The 24,572-nt window shown below is 45.6% G+C and overlaps 2 protein-coding genes across 3 annotated transcripts in view; one reads left to right on the forward strand and one right to left on the reverse strand.

Moving 5' to 3' along the window:
* Positions 1-14,602, reverse strand: part of vsir (V-set immunoregulatory receptor) — a 28,825-nt gene extending 14,223 nt beyond the window's left edge. Inside the window, exons 1-2 of the mRNA XM_070543144.1 lie at positions 14,593-14,602; positions 14,033-14,308 (exon numbers count right to left, since the gene is read on the reverse strand). Of these exons, the coding sequence (XP_070399245.1) occupies positions 14,033-14,308; positions 14,593-14,602 (286 nt within the window). The remainder of the gene's footprint in view (positions 1-14,032; positions 14,309-14,592) is intronic.
* Positions 1-24,572, forward strand: part of cdh23 (cadherin-related 23) — a 405,629-nt gene that overhangs the window by 359,033 nt on the left and 22,024 nt on the right. For both annotated transcript variants that reach the window (XM_070542163.1, XM_070542162.1), the window contains 5 exons: positions 19,479-19,700; positions 19,784-19,903; positions 21,555-21,735; positions 21,821-21,954; positions 22,236-22,445. In XM_070542163.1, the coding sequence (XP_070398264.1) occupies positions 19,479-19,700; positions 19,784-19,903; positions 21,555-21,735; positions 21,821-21,954; positions 22,236-22,445 (867 nt within the window). The remainder of the gene's footprint in view (positions 1-19,478; positions 19,701-19,783; positions 19,904-21,554; positions 21,736-21,820; positions 21,955-22,235; positions 22,446-24,572) is intronic.

Below are 24,572 nucleotides of genomic sequence, written 5' to 3' on the forward strand. Positions count from 1 at the left end.
TGAGGAGTGTGATCCCCCTATAGTTGGAACACACCCTCAGGTCACCCTTCTTAAAGATGGGGACCACCACCCCGGTCTGCCACTCCCTAGGAACTGCCCCCGATGACCACGCAATGTTGTAGAGACGTGTCAACCATGACAGCCCTACAACATCCATAGCCTTGAGATACCCAGGACGAACCTCATCCGCCCCCGGGGCTCCGCCGCTGTGTAGTTGTTTGACTACCTCAGCAACTTCTGCCCCCGAGATCGGACAGTCCATCCCCAGGCCTCCCAGCTCTGGTTCCTCCTCGGAATGCGCATTGGTGGGATTGAGGAGCTCCTCAAAGTATTCCTTCCACCGTCCGACTATAGCCTCAGTTGACATCAGCAGCTCCCCATCCCCACTGTAAACAGTGTGAGCGAGTTGCTGCCTTCCTCTCCTGAGGCGCCGGACAGTTTGCCAGAACCTCTTTGGAGCCGATCGATAGTCTTTCTCCATGGCCTCACCAAACTCCTCCCACGCCCGAGATTTTGCCTCAGCAACTGCCACTGCTGCACCCCGCTTGGCTATCCGGTACCTGTCTGCTGCCTCCGGAGACCCACAGACCAGCCACGCCCTGTAGGCCTCCTTCTTCAGCCTGACGGCTCCCCGAACCTCTGGTGCCCACCAGCGGGTACGGGGGTTGCCACCACGACTGGCACCGGCCACCTTACGACCACCCTGGAGCCAGGCCTGGGGTTGGGGCCCGTGAGCGAGCGCCTGGTGGCCAGGCTTTCGCCCATGGGGCCCGGCCGGGCCCAGCCCGAACCGGATACATGGGCTCGTCCAACTGTGGACCCACCACCCGCAGGAGGAACATGAAGGGTCCGGTGCAATGCGAATCGGGTGGCAGACCAAGGCGGGAGCCTTGGCGGTCCAATCCCCGGACAAGAAAACTAGATTTCGAGTCTTAATTATTAATATTTACAATATGCGAAACTCTCACCTCTGATTGGCTAACAGCAATGTGATTTTCTGCTGTCTTTGACAAAAATAAGAATACTGTAAAACTAATTTCCTTAGATAAAAAAAATGCAACATTGATGTTATCTCCAGAAATAACACAAGCCTGAATTTGTTCCACCATGTTGTGGAGTTGCTAATATTTAGCATCCGCTAGCCTCTGCCATCTGGCCTCTAACCCCAAAATTCCACTAGCTCCACTCCGGCACGAACTCCGCAGCAAAAACGGTCCCGTTGTAGTCAATCAGAGCTGTTCAACTACTGCGGCCGTGTGGCGCAGTGCGCCGCCCTCCGTTCCGCCATCCGGCAAAAATAGGATCGATTCTATTTTTGCCGGACGCCGGAGCACCTCCGCAGTCAACGGACAGAAATCGCAACCGCCCAACAGGAAAAGGAGCAAACACAACTTCCGTTATTTCACAATAAATTGATAAACAAAAAGCGTTTTTTGTTTCATATGCACAGGTTTAACAACTTTTAACAACTATCAATGGCGGCTGAAGTTTAAATGCACAAAAATAAGCCATAAATACAGTTTCTACTATCGAAGCAGTCACCCTTTGTTGATCCAAACACTGCTGATCTCTCAACACAAATGATGGGCAGATTAAACAGTTCATTTCGATGCTTCTCCCACACAACGGGTGTTTGGATCTAACTTCCGCATTTATTGCTCGGACTGTATCGCAAGATCTCAAAAATCCCGCGCATGCCTGTTTGCGCACCTCAGGTCTCCGCACCGGGGTGGAGCCGTTGTAGAGCGGGTATAGTATAATTTGAGTTCGGAAGCGAGCGGCGGCAGAAAGCGGGGGCGGAGCGGAGATAGTGGAATTTTGGGGTTAATCAATACAGCCTACCACGGTCACAAGTCAAGGTGGGCGGGGCAATGGAAACCATTTTCCCCCCGTGACGGCTTTTCTGACCTGATCTTTTCCCCTTCCGTTTCCTTTCTGCTATTAATGCTGCGATGAGGCTTGAATCACCCATCGTATTTCAAAAAGAACAAGCCTAACAGTTTCTCAGTGAACCAGACCTTTAAGATACCATGTAACTAACAGTATCATGTAACTTATTCTTATAACATTCAAAAACTTTAGGAAGATCTGAGCTGCTTTAGAACAGCAGCAATGTTCTCGAGTTAGTTGTTAGGTAAGCGGTCTTGGAGGATGTAAAGGCATGTTGTCTGAAAAGAGGCCCACAAGGAGGTTTTTAACAATGGCTGAAATGGTAATTATAACTTTTGCATGGAAAATACAAGATTTTTAACATCACTTTGCTGCACAACTCTTATTCTGTCGCTCTTCATGCCGTTTAGTGGGATTGTTCTCTCACTAATATTGCAGCTCACTCCTAAGTTCCTGAAAACAGAAATGAAGTTCGCCTGCTGCCTGGCAGCTTTAAAACTTTTGATTCAGCTCTAAGCTTTGTTTATTTTTCTCTGTGACTTTAGTTTTGTAGTTTAAAAATCTAGAGTGTTTAGACTTGTTTGGATTGTTGGTATTGTATTTAGCTGCTTATCAGTCAGACTAGAGATGTGAGCCCTTGTTGGAAAGCATCAGATACGACTGATGTCTAAACATTTTACCAGAAAGAAAGATTGAATATTAATATCCTGATGTCCCTTGACAACTCCAAGCATTTATTAAGTAGCTTAGATATGGACATTTTTATTTTTATATAGAATTTATAGCAATCCACTTAGTAAATCAAAGTTTCACTTTAGTTATTTAGTTGCTAAGAGGAATAACGATCAACCTTTCACCACAAGCTGGCAGATGCAACCACAGTATAAAACCTTCTAAATAACTTTTAACCAGACATTTTTGCTTACTTTGTACTTTTATGTGTATGTGTGTGTGTGTTGTCCTTGGTCAGTGAAGCTTGTTTATCGTTATGTTTAACTGTGGTTAGAGATGATGTTTTTATTTTAGCTAGCACTATCTGCTGCAGAAGCTAAACCTGTTCCTCTCAGGAAGCTGCAGATACGTGATTATTTAACCGTGGATGATGTAGAAATGAACACGTAAAATTTTATGTTGCTGTTGGATGTTATTAAATAGTACTTGTAACTCAGTCAAAGCACCTAGAGTTTCTTAAACACACTCAGGAAACCAACTAGACAGCTGTAAAACACTACTTACCTATCCCTTTTTCACTCACGTTCAGTTTGTACCGCATCCTGTTTTGTCTCATTCACCGCAGCAGCAACAATATGCATTCAGAGGTAAAGATTTTAATATATTATTTAATGGATTGTGTCATTGGAATGGAATATGCTTTTGGTGTAACACCAAACCCACCATAAACGCATAAATACACTCGGACAACTTCAGAACGGCCAGAATGAAAAACTACACAGCATTACTTCACCATGTCTGAAGTAGTTTACGAAGCAAAGTAGCACCTGATCTATTCATGCACTGCAAAGGCGACAGGAAGTTTGCGTGCATCTGAAGTAAAGGTATGTGTGGGGGTGGACAACAATGAAAGAAATATACCGAATAGTAGCACAATGGTTCACAGGTCTTCCAGTATGTGTGTACAGCCATGGAGGAAATTTTGGGAAATATTAATCTGTGCAACATTTGCTGCTTTGCTGCTTTCATGAGGCCATCCTCGTCATCGTCATCGTTGTCTTCCTCTGCTTATCCGGGTCCGGGTCGCGGGGGCAGCATCCCAACTAGGGAGCTCTAGACCGTCCTCTCCCCGGCCACCTCCACCAGCTCCTCCGGCAGGACCCCAAGGCGTTCCCGGACCAGATTGGAGATGTAACCTCCCCAACGTGTCCTGGGTCGACCAGGGGGCCTCGTGCCGGCAGGACATGCCCGAAAAACCTCCCCAGGGAGGCGTCCAGGAGGCATCCTGACCAGATGCCCAAACCACCTCAACTGACTCCTTTCGATCCGGAGGAGCAGCGGTTCTACTCCGAGTCCCTCCCGAATGTCCGAGCTCCTTACCCTATCTCTAAGGCTGAGCCCGGCCACCCTACGGAGGAAACTCATTTCGGCCGCCTGTATCCGCGATCTCGTTCTTTCGGTCATTACCCAAAGCTCATGACCATAGGTGAGGATTGGGACGTAGATCGACCGGTAAATCAAGAGTCTGGCTTTCTGGCTCAGCTCCCTCTTCACCACGACAGATCGGCTCAGCGTCCGCATCACTGCAGACGCCAAACCAATCTGCCTGTCGATCTCCCGATCCCTCCTACCCTCACTCGTGAACAAGACCCCGAGATACTTAAACTCCTCCACTTGAGGTAGGACCTCTCCCCGACCCGGAGTTGGCAAGCCACCCTTTTCCGGTCGAGAACCATGGTCTCAGATTTGGAGGTGCTGATCCTCATCCCAGCCACTTCACACTCGGCCACGAACCTACCCAGCAAGAGCTGAAGGTCAGAGCTGGATGAAGCTAGGAGGACCACATCATCGCAAAAAGCAGAGATGAAATTCTCCTGCCACCAAACTCGACACACTCCACACCACGGCTGCACCTAGAAATTCTGTCCATAAAGGTAATGAACAGAACCGGTGAAAAAGGGCAGCCCTGGCGGAGTCCAACCCTCACTGGGAACAGGTCCGACTTACTACCGGCTATGCGGACCAAACTCACGCTCCTCTGGTAAAGGGACTGAATGGCCCTTAACAGAAAGCCACCCACCCCATACTCCTGGAGCGTCCCCCACAGGGTGCCCCTGGGGACACGGTCATAAGCCTTCTCCAAATCCACAAAACACATGTGGATTGGTTGGGCAAACTCCCATGCCCCCTCCATCACCCTTGCAAGGGTATAGAGCTGCTCCACAGTTCGACGGCCAGGACGAAAACCACATTGCTCCTCCTCAATCTGAGATTCAACTATCGATCGGACCCTCCTCTCCAGTACCTTGGAGTAGACCTTTCCAGGTAGTCTGAGGAGTGTGATCCCCCTATAGTTGGAACAAACCCTCAGGTCACCCTTCTTAAAGATGGGGACCACCACCACCCCGGTCTGCCACTCCACAGGAACTGCCCCCGATGACCACGCAATGTTGCAGACGTGTCAACCACGACAGCCCTACAACATCCATAGCCTTGAGATACCCAGGACGAATCTCATCCGCCCCCGGGGCTCTGCCGCTGTGTATTTGTTTGACTACCTCAGCAACTTCTGCCCCCGAGAATGGACAGTCCATCCCCAGGTCTCCCAGCTCTGGTTCCTCCTCGGAATACGTGTAGGTGGGAGTGAGGAGCTCCTGAAAGTATTCCTTCCACCGTCTGACTATAGCCCCAGTTGATGTCAGCAGCTCCCCATCCCCACTGTAAACAGTGTGAGCGAGTAGCTGCCTTCCTCTCCTGAGGCGCTGGACAGTTTGCCAGAACCTCTTTAGAGCCGATCGATAGTCTTTCTCCATGGCCTCACCAAACTCCTCCCACGCCCGAGATTTTGCCTCGGCAACTGCCACTGCTGCACCCCGCTTGGCTATCCGGTACCTGTCTGCTACCTCCGGAGACCCACAGACCAGCTACGCCCTGTAGGCCTCCTTCTTCAGCCTGACGGCTCCCCAAACCTCTGGTGTCCACCAGCGGGTACGGGGGTTGCCACCACGACTGGCACCGGCCACCTTGCGACCACAGCTAGCAACAGCCGCCTCAACAATCGCAGAGTGGAACAAGGCCCACTCGGAGTCAATGTCCCCCACTGCTCTCGGGACACGGTCAAAGCTCTGCCGGAGGTGGGAGTTGAAGACCGTCTTGACAGGTTCTTCTGCCAGGCGTTCCCAGCAGACCCTCACTATCTGCCAGGTCTACGCGGCATCTTCCCCTGCCATCTGATCCAACTCACCACCAGGTGGTGATCAGTTGACAGCTCCGCTCCTCTCTTCACTCGGGTGCCCAAAACATACGGCCGCAGGTCAGATGATACGACTACCAAGTCTATCATTGACCTGCGACCTAGGCTGCCCTGGTACCAAGTGTACCGATGGGCATCCTTATGTTCGAACATGGTGTTCGTTATGGCCAAACTGCGGCTTGCACAGAAGTCTCGTCTCGTCTCGTCTTCCTCCGCTTATCCGGGTCCGGGTCGCGGGGGCAGCATCCCAACTAGGGAGCTCCAGGCCGTCCTCTCCCCGGCCTTGTCCACCAGCTCCTCCGGCAGGACCCCAAGGCGTTCCTGGACCAGATTGGAGATGTAACCTCTCCAACGTGTCCTGGGTCGACCCGGAGGCCTTCTGCCGGCAGGACATGCCCAAAACACCTCCCCGGGGAGGCGTCCAGGAGGCATCCTGACCAGATGCCCAAACCACCTCAACTGGCTCCTTTCGATCCGGAGGAGCAGCGGTTCTACTCCGAGTCCCTCCCGAATGTCCGAGCTCCTCACCCTATCTCTAAGGCTGAGCCCGGCCACCCTACGGAGGAAACTCATTTCGGCCGCTTGTATCCGCGATCTCGTTCTTTCGGTCATTACCCAAAGCTCATGACCATAGGTGAGGATTGGGACGTAGATCGACCGGTAAATCGAGAGCCTGGCTTTCTGGCTCAGCTCCCTCTTCCCCACGACAGATCGGCTCAGCGTCCGCATCACTGCAGACGCCGAACCAATCCGCCTGTCGATCTCCCGATCCCTCCTACCCTCACTCGTGAACAAGACCCCGAGATACTTAAACTCCTCCACTTGAGGTAGGACCTCTCCCCCGACCCGGAGGTGGCAAGCCACCCTTTTCCGGTCGAGAACCATGGTCTCAGATTTGGAGGTGCTGATCCTCATCCCAGCCGCTTCACATTCGGCCGCGAACCTACCCAGCAAGAGCTGAAGGTCAGAGCTGGATGAAGCTAGGAGGACCACATCATCCGCAAAAAGCAGAGACGTGATTCTCCTGCCACCAAACTCGACACACTCCACACCACGGCTGCGTCTAGAAATTCTGTCCATAAAAGTGATGAACAGAACCGGTGAAAAAGGGCAGCCCTGGCGGAGTCCAACCCTCACTGGGAAAAGGTCCGACTTACTACCGGCTATGCGGACCAAACTCACGCTCCTCTGGTAAAGGGACTGAATGGCCCTTAACAGAAAGCCACCCACCCCATACTCCTGGAGCGTCCCCCACAGGGTGCCCCTGGGGACACGGTCATAAGCCTTCTCCAAATCCACAAAGCACATGTGGATTGGTTGGGCAAACTCCCATGCCCCCTCCATCACCCTTGCAAGGTTATAGAGCTGGTCCACAGTTCCACGACCAGGACGAAAACCACATTGCTCCTCCTCTATCTGAGATTCAACTATCGATCGGACCCTCCTCTCCAGTACCTTGGAGTAGACCTTTCCAGGGAGGCTGAGGAGTGTGATCCCCCTATAGTTGGAACACACCCTCAGGTCACCCTTCTTAAAGATGGGGACCACCACCCTGGTCTGCCACTCCCTAGGAACTGCCCCCGATGACCACGCAATGTTGTAGAGACGTGTCAACCATGACAGCCCTACAACATCCATAGCCTTGAGATACCCAGGACGAACCTCATCCGCCCCCGGGGCTCCGCCGCTGTGTAGTTTTTTGACTACCTCAGCAACTTCTGCCCCCGAGATCGGACAGTCCATCCCCAGGCCTCCCAGCTCTGGTTCCTCCTCGGAATGCGCATTGGTGGGATTGAGGAGCTCCTCAAAGTATTCCTTCCACCGTCCGACTATAGCCTCAGTTGACGTCAGCAGCTCCCCATCCCCACTGTAAACAGTGTGAGCGAGTTGCTGCCTTCCTCTCCTGAGGCGCCGGACAGTTTACCAGAACCTCTTTGGAGCCGATCGATAGTCTTTCTCCATGGCCTCACCAAACTCCTCCCACGCCCGAGATTTTGCCTCGGCAACTGCCACTGCTGCACCCCGCTTGGCTATCCGGTACCTGTCGGCTGCCTCCGGAGACCCACAGACCAGCCACGCCCTGTAGGCCTCCTTCTTCAGCCTGACGGCTCCCCGAACCTCTGGTGTCCACCAGCGGGTACGGGGGTTGCCACCACGACTGGCACCGGCCACCTTACGACCACAGCTAGCAACAGCCGCCTCGATAATCGCAGAGTGGAACAAGGCCCACTCGGACTCAATGTCTCCCACTGCTCTCGGGACGTGGTCAAAGCTCTGCCGGAGGTGGGAGTTGAAGACCGTCTTGACAGGTTCTTCTGCCAGGCGTTCCCAGCAGACCCTCACTATGCGTTTGGGTCTGCCAGGTCTACGCGGCATGTTCCCTTGCCATCTGATCCAACTCACCACCAGGTGGTGATCAGTTGACAGCTCCGCCCCTCTCTTCACTCGGGTGTCCAAAACATACGGCCGCAGGTCAGATGATACGACTACAAAATCTATCATCGACCTGTGACCTAGGCTGCCCTGGTACCAAGTGTACCGGTGGGCATCCTTATGTTCGAACATGGTGTTCGTTATGGCCAAACTGCGGCTTGCACAGAAGTCCAATAACAAAACACCGCTCGAGTTCTGATCAGGTGGGCCGTTCCTCCCAATCACACCCCTCCAGGTCAAGCTGTCATTGCCCACGTGAGCATTGAAGTCCCCCAGCAGGACAATGGAGTCCCCTGATGGAGCACTATCTAGCACTCGTCCCAGGGACTCCAAAAAGGGTGGGTACTCTGAACTGATATTTGGCCCATAAGCACAAACAACAGTCAGGACCCGTTCCCCGACCCGAAGGAGCAAGGAAGCTACCCTCTTGTCCCCCGGGGTAAACCCCAACACACAGGCAGAGAGTCTCGGGGCTAACAAAAAGCCAACCCCAGCCCTCCGCCTCTCACCCGGAGCAACTCCAGCAAAGTAGAGTGTCCAACCCCTCTCCAGGTCTCGGGTTCCAGAGCCAATGCAATGTGTCGAGGTGAGTCCGACTATATCTAGCCGGTACCGCTCAACCTCTGCCACAAGCTCCGGCTCCTTCCCCACCAGCGAGGTGACGTTCCATGTCCCAAAAACCAGTTTCCTTGTCCGGGGATCGGACCGCCAAGGCTCCCGCCTCGGTCTGCCACCCGATCCACACTGCACCGGACCCTTCATGTTCCTCCTGCGGGTGGTGGGTCCACAGTTGAGGCCAGTTTGCATAAATTCAACCTAAACTGTGAGACTAATCTGACACTAATTCCATGCAAGCCAGAAATTACAAGCCTTCATTTGTTATAACTGTGATGATTATGGCTTACAGCTGATGAAAAGTACACATACAAAATCTCAATTAGAATGTTCTTAAAAAGTTCAATATTCTAGACTCAAAGTGGCACACTCTAATCAGCTGATGAATCCAGAACACCTGCAGAGGGTTCCCGAGCCTTTAGATGGCCTCTCAGTCTGAGGTGAATTACTGAAATAAATGCATTTTAGCACCATATTCTAATCTTTTTAGTTTCACTTGTGGGTTCTTGTGAAGAGTGAAATGAAAAATAGGTTACAACGAATGAGCGAAACAACAAAAATGGCAGCGGCTCTTTTTAAAAGGCTTTGGCATCAACAGGCTATAAACTTATTTTAATTGCCATTAAAGGCTTCACTTAAGAAATACTTACTTAAGTCTGACAAAAAGTTATAAAAACACATAAAATACTACATTTGTGAAAACCTGCTCTTGTGTCCTTCTCTAAACCTTTTTGCCATGTCTGTGAGTCAGAGGCTGTTTTAAGGAGTGGACTCCCTTCCTGATTTGTCCTGACAAACAGAAAACCTACAAAAAAATAGATCATCTAATATGAAAAGAGAATGATAATCTAAGAAAAAGTACATAACATTTGCAGGAATGAAACCTTAAGTATGCCGTGTGGTAGTAAGGGTTTGTAGCAGCTTGGTGTCATTGACTTTACTTTATGTATTAAAATCTCCAAAACAAGGTTATCGCACCATGCAAGGGAGGTTTTTGGGTCAACTATAGTGCAAATGAGGAAGCGCACAAAGTGTTTTGATCTGAATGTCAAAAGCAGCTTCAAAATGTTGGTTAAGACTCCCGTGGGAAGGAAGGACAGTAGCTGAATGGCTAGCAACCTTTGTTCTTCAAGTGTGTGTGTGTGTGTGTGTGTGTGCGTGCGTGCGTGCGTGCGTGTGTGTGTGTGCGTGCGTGCGTGTGTGTGTGAGAGAGAGAGAAGCTGAGCTCAGCCCAAGCTATGGCCTGCAAACAGAAGCAATAGGAAGAACATGGAGGGTGATTAAGCTGAAGTTGTTATCCTGGCTGTGTGTGTGTGTGTGATTGAACCATGGAAAGGGAAGTGTTTTCTTCTGTTTCACACCCACCCCACCTTCCTCTCTGTGCTGCTTTTGAACAGGTTGCTCTGTAATTTCTAGACTAATTTACAATGAAGTGGAATCCCTTGTAAAAAAATAGTTTTGCTGTTTTGTTGACACTATTGTGTGAAGTTATTTTGAGGAACTATGTAGCACCTCATCACTAATTGAGGTGCTAACTTGGTTTTTCAGCCCTGTTTTGAATGTGGCCTTTAGTGTGATCCAAATATCAAGCTTGTAAATACGTGCCCAACAGGTGTTTTGGGGTTTTTATACATTACACATCTGTGTCGTTCCCCTGTTTGATCTAGGTTTGCTCCTGTGATTGCAGGCTCCTGAAACAGACCCTCTTTTGTCTCAAGTCTTAGTGCCACCTGCTTGAGGCACATTGGCACTGACATTTTCTGGCTCTCAGAAAGAAACATAAGATGAGTGCATTAATTTAACATGTTTAAGTGGCTCTTTAGGCCATTTTTAAGTGATTTTTGTGGAAAAATTACAAATAGTCACTCTTACACCTTTTCTACTTCAAGTCTCTCCATTTTTGTACTTTAGTCTGAAGGTTCTGACGGACCACAGGCATTATTGTAGTTTCGAAGGAAGCTTCAGCAGCAAACAGACATTCAGCAACAGGAAATGTTCAAATCTGGGGCTCGCAAATCTAGTCACAAACAGAAGTGGTTTGGTGTCAGCAGGTCACCCTGTTCAAGGAGTTTTTGAACCATATAATTACATGACTCTTGTTCGAGTAACTCGCTGAGTCTTTTAGTTCTTGTTAAGCCAATCTTTACATCATAATTAAACCATTTTGATTTCCATTACACCAGAACTGCAATGTGGCTGAAATAGCTTTTTAATAAGTGTAAATAAGACAGTTTGTACTTTTGATACAAGAGTTCAGTTATTACACCATCTAAATAAAAGTACAAAGTCATTACCAAATGAATCTTCTGCTTAACAATTGGCTGTGAGGTTACTTTTAAAATATGTTTTGTTTGTTTGAAGCTGTCACTTGATGAAGAGTCAAGGTTCTGAATGTGGTGTTGCGTCCTTGCTCTGTTCTGAAAACCACCAACTAGAGTGGGGTGCACAGTGTTCCCAGCAGCGCTGGAGGTCAGCAGCGGTGATGTCATTTAACCATTCTACCTTGAATGTTAAACAGGAGAAATGTACAGACCTTTAAAATGACAATTCCCACAAACATCACCCTCCTTCGCTCTCCCTCTCTCTCTCTCTCGTTATTACTAATGCAAGTGCAGCAAATGCTGACGCAACAAGTTGGTTTTCACTCTATAGGGATGCTTGTTATTGTCAAAGAGACTGGCTACAGAAACCTGTTACCCTTTACAGGTTTATTAATTTAGCTTAGGATCAATGCACCGCTGCAGGAAAGAAAGGCGGAAAGGCAAAGAAAAAGTGGTGTGATTGTTTCTGACCGTGTTGTCTGTCTCAAGAGACAAATGCTTATCTAAGAGGAAAACAGGCCCTGATTGTGACTGGGTCATGTCTGGCAGAGTGGAAAATCATTATGGGCAGTGGAACAAACATTTATGTTTATGTTTATTTATTTGGCAGACGCTTTTATCCAAAGCGACTTACAATTTATAACCTATAGGGCATGTTGTGATCTGTGGGGGAAACCGGAGTACCCGGAGGAAACCCACACATGCATGGGGAGAACACGCAACTCCACGCAGAAAGGCCGCAGCTGAGTTTCGAACCTGCAACCTTCGTGCTGCGAGGCAACAGTGCTAACCACTGCGTCACCATGCAGCCCTTATCAGATTAGGCTGTTTACATTTGATGTGAAAGGCCTGTGTCAACATCTTAAACAAGCTATTTAAGATCATCTCATTATAGGATCCACAAACATTTAGGTCATGTTGAAATATTTTTTATCTTGAAGGTACAGTCTAGATTAAATATAAATTTTAAAGTTGATCGTTTACCACTTTTAAAATAATCTGTTTTCTGCTGCATGAATGTATACTAAGTTTATTATTGAGCAGAATAATAAGATGCTGCACAAGCAGATAAAGGAGCCCAATTACATTTTATAATGCAATTTTAGATGTCTGATATCCAAATCTATGAATCTGAAAACTGCTACCTCTTAAACAGGATTAGTACTTTCTTCAAAAACCTGCTGCATTGAATTCCATACATATCTTCTGCTCCCTAATGGACAATCTGAGGACTGCAGATGTCAGTCAATGCTAATTTAATTGAAACTTTTCATTCTTTATTGTTGTGTGCCTACACAGATTATATTAGAAAATTTTAGGGTGGTTAAATTAACATTAGCGGCCAAATAGTTTTGTTTTGAAGGTATCCATTTTCTATTTATTTCAGATGTAAGCTTTTACATGGTTATTTAATTAAGTTTACCATTTTCATCAAAGCATTAACTATTGATTTTTTAGATGAAAAAAAAACATTACTGGAAAAATAAGATTCAACGTTGTATGTTGATCGCTGGTTTCTAAAGGTAATCATTGGTAAAAGACAAAGCAAGTTTTGAATTATGTGCTGTAGACATTTTTTGAATCTCAGTTTAGAGATTTTCGTAATTTCAAGCAGTTAATTACACCTAAACGTAAGAGTTACATCCCCCACCCCACCCCACCCACAATTGTTGTTTTTGCTCCTGTGAAGTTAACATTTTTTACATGGGAGGCAATGAATTTTTTCTCTGTTTTGGAGCCAGCTCCTAGCGGCTGAATGGTGAACTACAATTTTTGTCACTTCCTGGTTGGCTTCACTTTTTGCAGGCAATTTGCCCCTTGGAAGTAAAGCGCCAATCCTGTTAACGATCCAGTAATTGGTCACATTGAGTAAAACATATCGTATTAAATATGTCTTAATGCATATTTAAAATAAATTTCATAATTGGCAGCAAATATTTGCTCAACAGCTAGCTAACCATCGAACTTCCGGTTTATTGTGTACAATTTCCGGATTTCTTGTTCTGTAGTAAGTGACCAGCTGTTAGAAGTCCAAAACCGAGGCCATAAAAACGACAACAACAGGTAAAATAGTACTTATTCCTCATGTTCTTATCACATAAAACCACTTTAAATCGTCCAAGTTGTATTCTAAGTTGAAACCTTTAAAATGTTGTCGGACTTTAAGTTAGCTTAGCTAAGAAGCAGAAAACTGCTACGTTTTTAGCCTTAACTGGTGCGACAGCTGTTTTTTCTATCTCCTGCAGCCGAATCAAAGTCCTTAAAGTCCCACATTCAGTTATAGCTTCCTAGAGAAATGCGCAAACTTTAAGAATATAAATTCGCATACTGCGCGAAATTGACATAAAATGCATCAGATACGTTTTCTTTTACTTTTTCCTCCACGTTTTTCGTGTTTGTGGATGAGTTCAACGTGGATTTACGCATCACAACATCCCAAGGGAGGGGCTTTAAAGCGGCTTCGCACCAGATGTTCTGTCTCACAACAACAGCCTCAAAATGTGGAAAATGTGTTCGCCACAAGAGTTGTAAAGACGCACGGCGGCGGGGAGCTGTGATACGGCGCAGCTGTTAGGAGTCTGATAACACAGGAGGACAGAGGGGGGTGAAACGTATCTAAATTCATTAAATACAACATCTGTGAAAGACAGAAGCACCGAGTTTTCGCTTAAGAGGCATAATCTGAAAAGTCCCCCAAACTATCAGACTGAAAATGTGATGAGGATGTCTCTTTTGCAGAACAACGTTTTATATTTTAACGACGGATTGAGCTAACGCGCTCCCACGCGTCCGATGTGAGTCTGATGCGTGTTTTTCAAGTGGATGTCGGAGGGATTTCCGAGCTTACCTGCAGCTTTAACAAACAGAACCGTGAGGACCCAAAACATGGACTTTCTTCTCCAAACTAACGATGTCCGACGTATGACCCACTCCATCACGGCTGACTGGATCTGAAGGAAACACGCAGCAGATCGGTGTTTGTCTCCCTCTACGGAGAAGTTTTTCTCATCCACTTGTTGCCTTCTAACTAAGACACCAAACAGTCTCTTGATATCTCTCCCAACTTTCTGAGCTCTGGTGCGCGGAGGCGACGTGCTGGGAGGGGTGAGAAGGCTCCTCCCCCCTGGATGCTGTCAGATCCCTGCTGTGTCACTTTTTTTTTTTACTGAAGCAAAAGCAGAAAAACCAAAAGTGAGCCGCAGAAACAGATTTGTGACTCAAAGAAGTACTGAGTTGTGAAAACTTTGCCTGCAGATCTCTTCTGGTTTTGCTTCTTTTTTTTGTCACTTAAATGTTTCAGATCTGAAAACTAATTTCAATATCAGACAAAGATAACCCTAAGTACATAAAATAGGTCAAAAGCAATAGACCACAGAGCACTCTTGGAGGTGATAACAAGTTTCTCACTTTGCTTCATGTTTCTTTACAAACCCGTTTTAATTTGGCCCCATTGGAAGGTTTTCCTAGCCAGGCAACAAGCCATCATAATTATGAGATTATATAGTTTGGCCAAGACACACAGACAAAGCTCAGTTATGGAGGGTAATCTATGGTTGTCTTTCAAACTGTCTCCACATGATATTGGACAACAGACAACATGACGCTCTCATCACTGCAGGCGTCTGTCAACGGGGCAGTCCCCCATACTCTGTCGAAGAAGGCACAAATACTAGGGATGCACCAATCAGGTTTTTTGCTGCTGATCACCGATACCGATCACGTGGATTGGCCAGAAATTTTCTACAACATTATAATGAGTGCTACAAACTACATAATCTGGGAATAAAGGAAATGTAACCTAATCTAAAATGGTGTGTATTAGGGTCGTCACGGTGTGAAAATTTAACCTCACGGTTATTGTGACCAAAATTACCACGGTTTTCTGTATTATTGCGGTATTTTTTTAAACGTGCTACATTTTCACACAATTAAATAAACCCTGTATGTCAGGAAATATTGTCCTCAGTTTGTGTCTAAATTTTGCCTAAAATGTGTTATTTTGTAATTATGTTGTTTATTTGTTTACATTTTTTCCCTTTAGTCTTTAAAATTGGCCCATAACTTCTTATTTTTTGTTTGTTTGATGTCATCATTTTAAAAATATTAGATCAGATGATACTCAGTACTCAAGTAGCCTTCTAATAAGATACTTTTTTACCCTTACTTGAGTAATAAACCCTATATCAGGAAAATATTGTCCTCGGTTTGTGTCCTTCCAGTGAGCTTTGCAGATGTGGGAAAATGTCATCAGGCAGTAATCATTGTTAAATTCATAATTATTCTCGGAGAGAGACCAACTCTTATCTGCCCCTGGGAGCCCCGTAATGCATAGCGTCATTTCAACGTGGGGGTGTCCGCGACACGGTTTATATGCAGGTAGCGGCGCTGCGGCTGCTTTATATAGCGACTCGTTGCATTCTCCCTCAACCCAAATGTTCGGATCACGCATTTTTGCTAAAACGCTAACGTTAGCTTGCCTTGCGTTGACTGTAGAGTTGTGGGTGATGGTCACGCAGATGTGTCATGAGATTTGAAGCGTTGCTGCCTTTCACAGACACTTTTTCTGCACGTGCTGCAAACAGGACAGCCGTCGTCTTCTATCAGCTGTCCCTCAGCATTCTTCGAATATCCAGAAGATGCCCGTACTTCCCACTTTGTCTTCTTTGAGGGATAAAAAATGTCCTCCTGAGTGCTGCCGTCTCCTCCTTTGGCCGTTATTTCAGCTTTAGCTTCAAGAAAGTTTTAGTTGTAAACAACAAAGTGCGCATGTGCCGCCGGCAACCTCAGCAAATGATACGGTGGCTGGTAAGGGTCAGCACGCCTACACCGCAGCCACGGTAATCCACCGAGATAATATAGTTTTTTAAAACAAGACTGTTATTATTATTGTCAACTTTTTTTTACCGGGGTTTACCGCTACACCGGTTACCGTGACAACCCTACCTGATCGGTCTGCTTTGATCTATTTTGAAAACTCCGATCCAAACCGATAGGGGCGCCATCGGCAGATTGGGATCAAATGCCGATCCGTCGGTGCATCCCTAACAAATACATCCTTTTTTCTAAAAAAAAAAAATAAAATAGAATAATACATTTTAAATCTGCTCTTGACTAAAAGAAAAGCCCAAGTCTGAATAAAGTTAAAGTTCCATTGGTCATCATCACACACTGGTGAAATGACATCTCTGCATTTGACCTATCCCCGTGGGGAGCAGTGAGCTGCATTCAAGAACTATTTGGTAGTTTAACCCCCCAGTCCAACCCCTTGACCTCTGCTTCACACTGGAAGCATCAGCGGCGCGGAACGACAGCGGAAAGGTTTACTCTCGACAATCGCTGCACTCCAGTGCACACTGGGAGAGTCTCAGCCACGAAGCGGCTCCTCCGCTGTAGTCCCCACTCGACTCGCGAGATCACAAAATCCCTCGAGACTTCCGCCATCCTCCTCGCTTAACTCGCACGATCACTAAATCCCTCGAGTTTATGCCGTTCGCTGTTAAACCACAAAGAAAGAAATCACGTTTAATATCGCTGTTTGATGTCATAGATGTTGTTCCTCTCCACTGCCAGGATTAAAGCCAGTTGCACTTCTGGATTGATGCAAGAACTAAATAAGCCATTAGGTCAGTTGCATTGACGTAATTTACATAGATATGAAATCGCATCGCTGCAATAGACTTTTATTTTGAAAATTACCAGGGGTTTTACACTAAAACTGTGTGATTTCCTTTCTAGCCCTATGTAAACTGCGGAAATTGTCGTGTTCCAGAAGCGACTCGTTAGCCTGGCAAGCCAGACTAAATAAATGTATTATTTAGTCTGGCCACGCTCCATTGACGGCTCTCGGTTGTGGGGCGGGTTCTACCGTTGTCTTTCAAATGATCTCCGCATTCCACTGGACCATCAATGTGACATCCTCTTGTTTCACTCTGTTGCATCATCCCACCCACCAGGCATATAGAGTGCCCTGGTTGGCCCACAAAGCAGATAAAGCTCTGTGATTTGTTCACTAAGCAGATAGAGCACTATGATTGGCCCACCGTTATGGACCAATCACAGCTCTTTATGTGTTTGAAACCCCTCTAGAGAGCTGTGATTGGCTAGCCAGAGTCCTGGTAGGAGCTGTGGAGGTTCCAATGGAGCATGCCTAGACCATTCTTTGCAAAGCAAGAATTTGGTCTAGTTCACTAGGCTAGCGACTCGTGGCAAAAATAGAATACAATTCTTTATCGGTGCGGCGTTCCACTTCTGGGACGCGCCTGAAAATTGCTGTGTCGCAGCTGGTTTGAATTACCCAGATTGACTTTAATGGATTCGGCTGATGCTTCCAGTGTGCAGTAGGCTTAAGGCTGAGTGTCAAGCGGGGAGGTATTGGGTCCCATTTTTTAAGGTCCTTGGTATGACCGAAACAGCATTCCTACTCAAGTGAGAGAAAGCTCAAGTTTTGTTACTTTCAAAAGACAATTGAAACTGTGGCTACAGGAAACTCAAAGATGCAATCATAGATGACACTTTTATTTGTTTTTACTCTGGTCTTTTTCATAAAATATGTTCCTGTTTTTTCTAAACGTATATTGTTGTCTGTCTTATCTTTTTTAACATTAACCTGCCAGAGGACTGCAGATGGAAATAAGTCAAGTCAAGTCAACTTTATTTATATAGCACTTTATAACAGCATAAAAGCTGACCAAAGTGCTTAACAAGACAAAAGAACAGAATTTCCTCAAAAATTCTAAAAACAGATAAAAAGTTCATCACAAGGTAAAATCATGATAAAACAAACATATCAAACTGACATAAAAGCTACTAAAAACAGATGCATTCTCAAACTGAATTAAAAGCAACTGAGAACAGATGAGTCTTTAAGAGGGATTTAAAACCCGACAGTGACGAAACCATCCTAATCTGAATCGGGAGTGCATTCCACAACCTTGGAGCTGCTACTGAGAAAGCTCTATCACCCCTGAGCTTTCTCTTTGTTCTCGGCACCTCCAGGAGAAACTGGTCGGCTGACCTCAGTGACCGAGACGGGGAGAGAGTTCCTAAAAGCTCACACAGATACTGCGGAGCAAGGCCATGTACAGCTCTAAAAGCCAATAAAAGAACCTTGTACTGGACCCTATAAACCACAGGCAGCCAGTGCAGCGAAGCTAAAATTGGGGTGATGTGCTCCTTCTTTCTCGAACCCGTCAATAGGCGTGCTGCTGCATTTTGCACCATTTGAAGACGGGACAGGTGAGACTGAGAAAGACCAAGGTACAGTGCGTTGCAATAGTCTAGACGTGATGTAATAAATGTGTGAATCACCGTCTCAAAGTCATGACTTGAGAGCAGACGCTTAACCTTGGCAATCCTCCTTAACTGATAAAAACTGGCTTTGGTGACGGCACTGATTTGCTTTTCCAGAAGCAGATCACTGTCCAGCCGGACTCCCAGACTGGTCACTACAGGTTTCAAGAAAAGGGCTAGTGGACCAAGGTCAGCAGAACATGGCCCACTGGACACACTAGGACTAAAAAGCATGACCTCAGTCTTGTCATTATTAAAATGTAAAAAATTTGCAGACATCCAGGTTTTAACCTCATCTAGGCAGTTTAGAAGAGGATCCAAAGAATTGGGTAGGCCACGTTTAATGGGAATATACCGTAAATTAGCCTAAGGCTACAATCTGGCGTGTTTACGGTTGTATTACTGTTCATAAATATGCAATGTCCTCTCTTTAAATAAAGTAAGTAACAAAAAAATAAAAACTGCAGATTTGAACTCCAGTCTCCCAGTCCCAGGGCAGACACGCACCACTAGGCCACTGAGAAGGTAAACAGTCCAAAGTTGATGCCAAAGTTCTTTCAAACAAGCCACCCGCCATCTTTGTTTCACTCTGTTGCAACATCCTGCCCACCAAACAGAGTGCTGTGACTGGCTAGAAACAAAACTGCTCAGTCCAGTGGTAGACCTGCCGAGGCTCCAATGGAGCGTGGCTAGACCGGCGTGCAGAGCAAAATCTTTTGTTAATGCTATGATCTTTCTAGATTTTTAAGCTAGGGTTTTCCAGGAGGAATTTCCTGTGTAAGGTCAAACGTCAGACGTTCTCCTTCAGGGTGTTCTGCCAGAAAGCAGAATTGATGTTTCCATTAGTAACAGCAAGTGGTCCGAAGCAGCAAAGCAGCTCTAGAGCATCACACTACCACCACCATGTCTGACTGTTGGTATCACTGTTCAGCACAAATGCTACTATCAGCATTAGCATTGAAGCCTCTGTCAATGTGCTCCTTGTCTACTTGTTCCTCATGCAGACCTCAACCGTAGTCTACATTCGCATTTTGGATGAGAACGATAATGCTCCAGTGTTTCCTGAGGAGGAGTACATCACTGTGCTAAGAGAAGGGCCAGAGACGGTGGGAGTCACCATCGCCACAGTAACAGCTACGGACCCAGATGAAGGCCTGAATGGAACGCTGCGATATGCAATCATTCGGGGCAATGTTTTTCAGACTTTTAGCATCAACAACGTCACGGTGAGACCTGAAAACTCTTACACTGTGAAGCTGTAGATGAACTGCTGTACAGATAATTTTTTGCTTATGTTGTTTGTATTTAGGGGAGAATAACTGCTGTCAAGGCGTTGGACTATGAGAGCAGTAATGGACACTATACGCTGGTGGTCACCGCTACTGACCAGTGTCCAAAGCCTGCTCTTCGCCTGACATCTAGTACAACAGTAATGACACAATCTTTATTCCAACCAGCTAAAAGACGGGCAACAATGTTTTTACTGTTGTCTGGGAGTTCCTATATGTTTTTTGTTGTTTGTTAGCAACATATCTACCACTGGACAGGTGTTATTGAAACTCAGACTTCGTTGGAAGTGCATCTATCTCATTCAATTCCAAGTGGTGCTCGCTGCAGAACCACAAAGGCGGAGCTGCACCAGAAGGTGGAGCTGCACCAGAGTCAGCCCCGCCCATTCCATCAGAGTCAGTCCAATTCCTTCCAGTTGTCAGACTTGATAGCATTCTGGAACCAAAGAGGGTGTTGTAGCTAAAAAATGCAAGATTGAGGACGGAGTTGAGAAGTTAACTGAACAGTTTTTGTAAAGGTTCCATATAATTAAAAATCTAACTTTTGGAACTTTTAATCATGTTATATTGTCATTTCCTTATAAGAAACACACCAAAGCCATTTTTGGCCTCATTCATGCATTTTCCTCCCATCTCGGCTTCCATTTGGTCTCCTCCCCCGAAGCGGGTCTGGTCTTGGTTCTCAAATCTGGATATTCTGCGAATTTTTGGACAAATAATTTCGAAATGACTTCTACTGAGACACCGCCAACAAACCATACATCCCATCTCCAAAGACACACTCGGTAGCACAATTACATGAAACACCACTTTATTTGATGTGGTGGTGTAGTGGTTATGGAGTCAGGTTGGCATGCAGTTTTGCGCAGGTTCGCCTCCCGGTAGCGGAAGCATTAGGTAGTTTACAATCCCTTTTCTTCATTTCTGGCTACACTTGCCAGTACTATGTTTACAACAATTTACTGGTATACCGTTTAACATATAATGACTAGTGTGTTTATTTATTTATTTATATGTTTATTTAGCCAGTGTGAGTTCGTTTGTTTAGGAACGACCAAATTCAAAGAACTTTTAGAGAATATAAACATTGCAACTAAAATATAAACAAATTAAATGTTTCAACTGACTAAATAGATTGCTGCCGACCCCACCGAGAATCGAACCAGCATCAGCTGAGGAGAAAGCAAAATTTAAATCAGACGATCTTGCCACTGGACCACCAGAACCAATACAATAGTCTTACATGCTGTTTTATCACACTTTTGTTAAAGCGGCTGTGGACAGATAGAAGAAGAAACCTTTTCATTTCGGGATATATTCAGGCTTTGTCATGTAGCAAGTTATATTTATCTTGTTTAATTGGATCATAGAACATAGCATTAACGACTGTAAACTAGTAACAGCCGTAATTCATGTGGGTCAGGTTAGTTTGCGCTAAAATTGAAAAACAAAAACGGAAGTCAGTGGGCTAGGCTGAGTTTGCGTGAATGGGCGGGGCTGACTCTGGTGCAGATCCACTTTATGGTGCAGCTCCGCCTTTGTGGTTCTGCAGCGAGCACCCTCTCTTCAATTCACTACCTTTCGTAATCAACCGTCACCAAGATGGCTGCCACAGCCTATATAACTTAGTAAATACCAACATGGCTGTCAGTTTTACAGATATTGAGTTGAAATGTCACATGGTAGTTCTTATGGAATGTGCATACCTTGAGACATTTGGTGATGCTGAACGTTATGATGTAAAACTCAGACATGAGTGTTTCATCAAACTGTGTTTGTTTCTCCTCCTAGGTGCTGGTGAACGTCATAGATGTGAACGATGTCACACCCACTTTCCCCAGAGCCTACGAGGGACCCATCGATGTGACAGAGGGCCAGCTTGGACCACGAGTTTTGACCCTTTTAGCCACTGATCAAGACTCTGGTCTTAATGGCCAAGTGGAGTACAGCATCACTGGTGGAGATATCCTGAGTTAGTATCAGAATGTGGGCCTGTAGTGGAATCCTAACCAGTACTTTCCATTTATTCTTGAACTTTCTTTATTTTTCTTTGTCAGATCAGTTTACAATTTCTCCGATGGACGGTGAGCTTCGAGTGAGGAAGGATGTGGAGCTGGACAGAGAGAGCATAGCCTTCTACAACATCACCGTCACCGCCCGAGACCTGGGAACTCCATCTCTCAATAGCTCGGTGAGGAGTTCACGTCAGTAGTCAAACGAAATCAGCTTTTACCAGATCCTCTTGAATAACCAGGAAACTGCAAGCATCACTTCTGTTTTTTTGTTTCGGCTTTCCATGTAAACTGCAGCGTTGTACTAAATTAGTTGTCTTACAAATCACATCTGATAGGTTGGTTCAATGAGTTAGATCCTATAGATGTTATTGATGTTGTCATTAATTATAAAGAAGACATTGTACTTAGTTATACTTTTGGGTTCTGCTGTAAAAATCTGTTTTGGTTTTATTCTCAGGTGGTGGTGGGCATTAATGTCTTAGACGTGAATGATAACGACCCAGTCATCCTTAACTTGCCTTCTAACACAAGTGTCAGTGAAGGCGCCGCGATATACACATCTGTGGCCCAGGTACAAGCCCGAGATGCAGATAGTGGACGTAACGCGCTGCTCACTTACAACATAACTGCTGGAAACCTGGATGGAGCCTTCTACATCAGCGAGACAGTAAGAGAAGTTAAAGTTACTGGCAGCATTTAAGCTTCTGAAGTAGAGATTTTATCACTTAACTTTTATCTAAACTCAATATTTATGAACTTGTACATCCTCGCTGTAACGCATGCTCAGTTGATTCTGGCCACATATCAGATTGCTCTTGGTAAGTCAACAGTCTGTGGAAACATGTAGTACTTAAAGGATGTGTGCAGATGACACTTCCTGTTTCTCTTGTGTGCTGTAATCAGACCTGACAGGAACAAAAATTGTTCCATTTGTAAACTGTAATAATAGACTAATATATCTTCTTCCCTTTTCTCTCTCAAATACTCAATTTGTCCAAAAACACGGGACAAAAATCTTTCAAGTCACGTTGTTCATGGTACATTGCAGGTTTCAGAACCTTTATAGTACTTCAGATTTACGGACTCGGCTACACCTTTTCCAGGTTCTAGAAGTATACAACTCTCACATTACTTATTTTTTACTTTGCATTTACTTTTTAAATTGGTAAATAAAAGAAAGCTAAGGTAGAAGAGTTGGATGTGTAGAAGGTCCTTCAGCAGAAATGTCCTTGAAATAGTGATTTTGCTTTAACTTTTATCAGTTTCTCACATCACAGAAGAAATCCTATCCTACTCTTCATTACACAGATGCTTTGGTTCATTGAGGTTCTCAGACATGACTGTTCCTCAGCTAGCTGAAGGTCCCACCTCAGGCTTTCAGTCAGGTCGGGCTTTGGTTGGACCTCCTTCCTCGTTCTGTTTTATGACCTAGTTTGGCCCAGTCACCTGTCAGACTGATGGACTCATAATATTATCACCCTGCAGGATAATTATGCAGATTTGTGACCCAATTCTTTCCTTCTGCCAATCTTAAGGATGTGCTTGATTACCGTAAAGGCTCTAAAGATAATCTTATCAGATATTCCCACCATGTGTGGTGTGCTAAGAGCGCTCGTCTAAACCGAGGTATGAACAAGCTTGTTCAATGTGAGTGTAGCCAATGTAATGTGATGAAGGTTCTCTAATTTGTGGCAAAGGTCACATTTACCCAGCTGGGTCAAGCTGGGTCAAACAGTACTTTTAAATCCACAGATTAACCCTAGGAGCGGCGATGTCTGCAAGATCACATCCATACCTGCTCAAGATCATATCACCTATCTGCTGCTGTTCCATCCCAGGAAGAGGACAATTCAAATCACGATGATAATAATTAGATAATAATTAATAAAACTCATTGATTTTATTACTGTTTAACATAATCTCATAAGTGATCACTTGGTTCTGTATAAAGGTATTTTAATTACATGAAATGAATTTATGCTTTGGCTATAATAATGATTATTATAATATTGATTATGATGACAGTAAAAGATGTGTTGAGCATATCAGAAGGTCAGTTCACCCTTATCCAGCTAACACAGAGCCCAGATAAACATAACTTCACACATGTTTGACGCATGACCAAAGCCTTCTTCCTGAGAGAGTGGGAGCGTCCTGGAGCTTGGTAAAACTGTCCATCCCCAGCTTCAGAGCGAGTTCTTGAACCAACACCACGGAGAAAGGGAAACGGCCGTCCCTGAATCTCCACCTGCTGTTCAGTCACGCCGACCAGAATAAGCCAAAGAATAAACGGACTGTAACCAGCTAACGAAGACTCTCCCAGAGTCATCGATTTCTGAGTTAAGTTAAAAGACGAAAAACTCCTTCAGAGTTACGGATCTTGAGACGCAAATCGTTCCACCAGTCGAGTGACCCAAGAAGACATCTCAGGACCGATCTGGTCGTGCTAGAGGTTTCTCTACCAACCTCATGCCTGGAGGAAACCCATCTCCACCTGGACACTTCAGATCCAAAACGGGGGTCTTCTGTTTGGGTGAGGTAGACCTCGACAGCATGTGTTTGATGCTGTTTTCTCCCTAAATAACTCAGTTAGCCTCAAAACATCATCTTCATCCAGACCGCTTCCAAGTCTCTGGGAAAGAAGCCAGGGATGTGTATTTTTGAAATTCTGGCGATACGATACATATCACGATACAGGGGAGATAATACGATATATCACAATATATTGTGATACATTCAGTCAGACGTTACAAGCAATTTTTTTTACTGAATTGATTGTAAGAATGTTTAATAA

Source organism: Nothobranchius furzeri, chromosome 12 (genome assembly GCF_043380555.1).
Source record: "Nothobranchius furzeri strain GRZ-AD chromosome 12, NfurGRZ-RIMD1, whole genome shotgun sequence".
Classification (NCBI taxonomy): domain Eukaryota; kingdom Metazoa; phylum Chordata; class Actinopteri; order Cyprinodontiformes; family Nothobranchiidae; genus Nothobranchius; species Nothobranchius furzeri.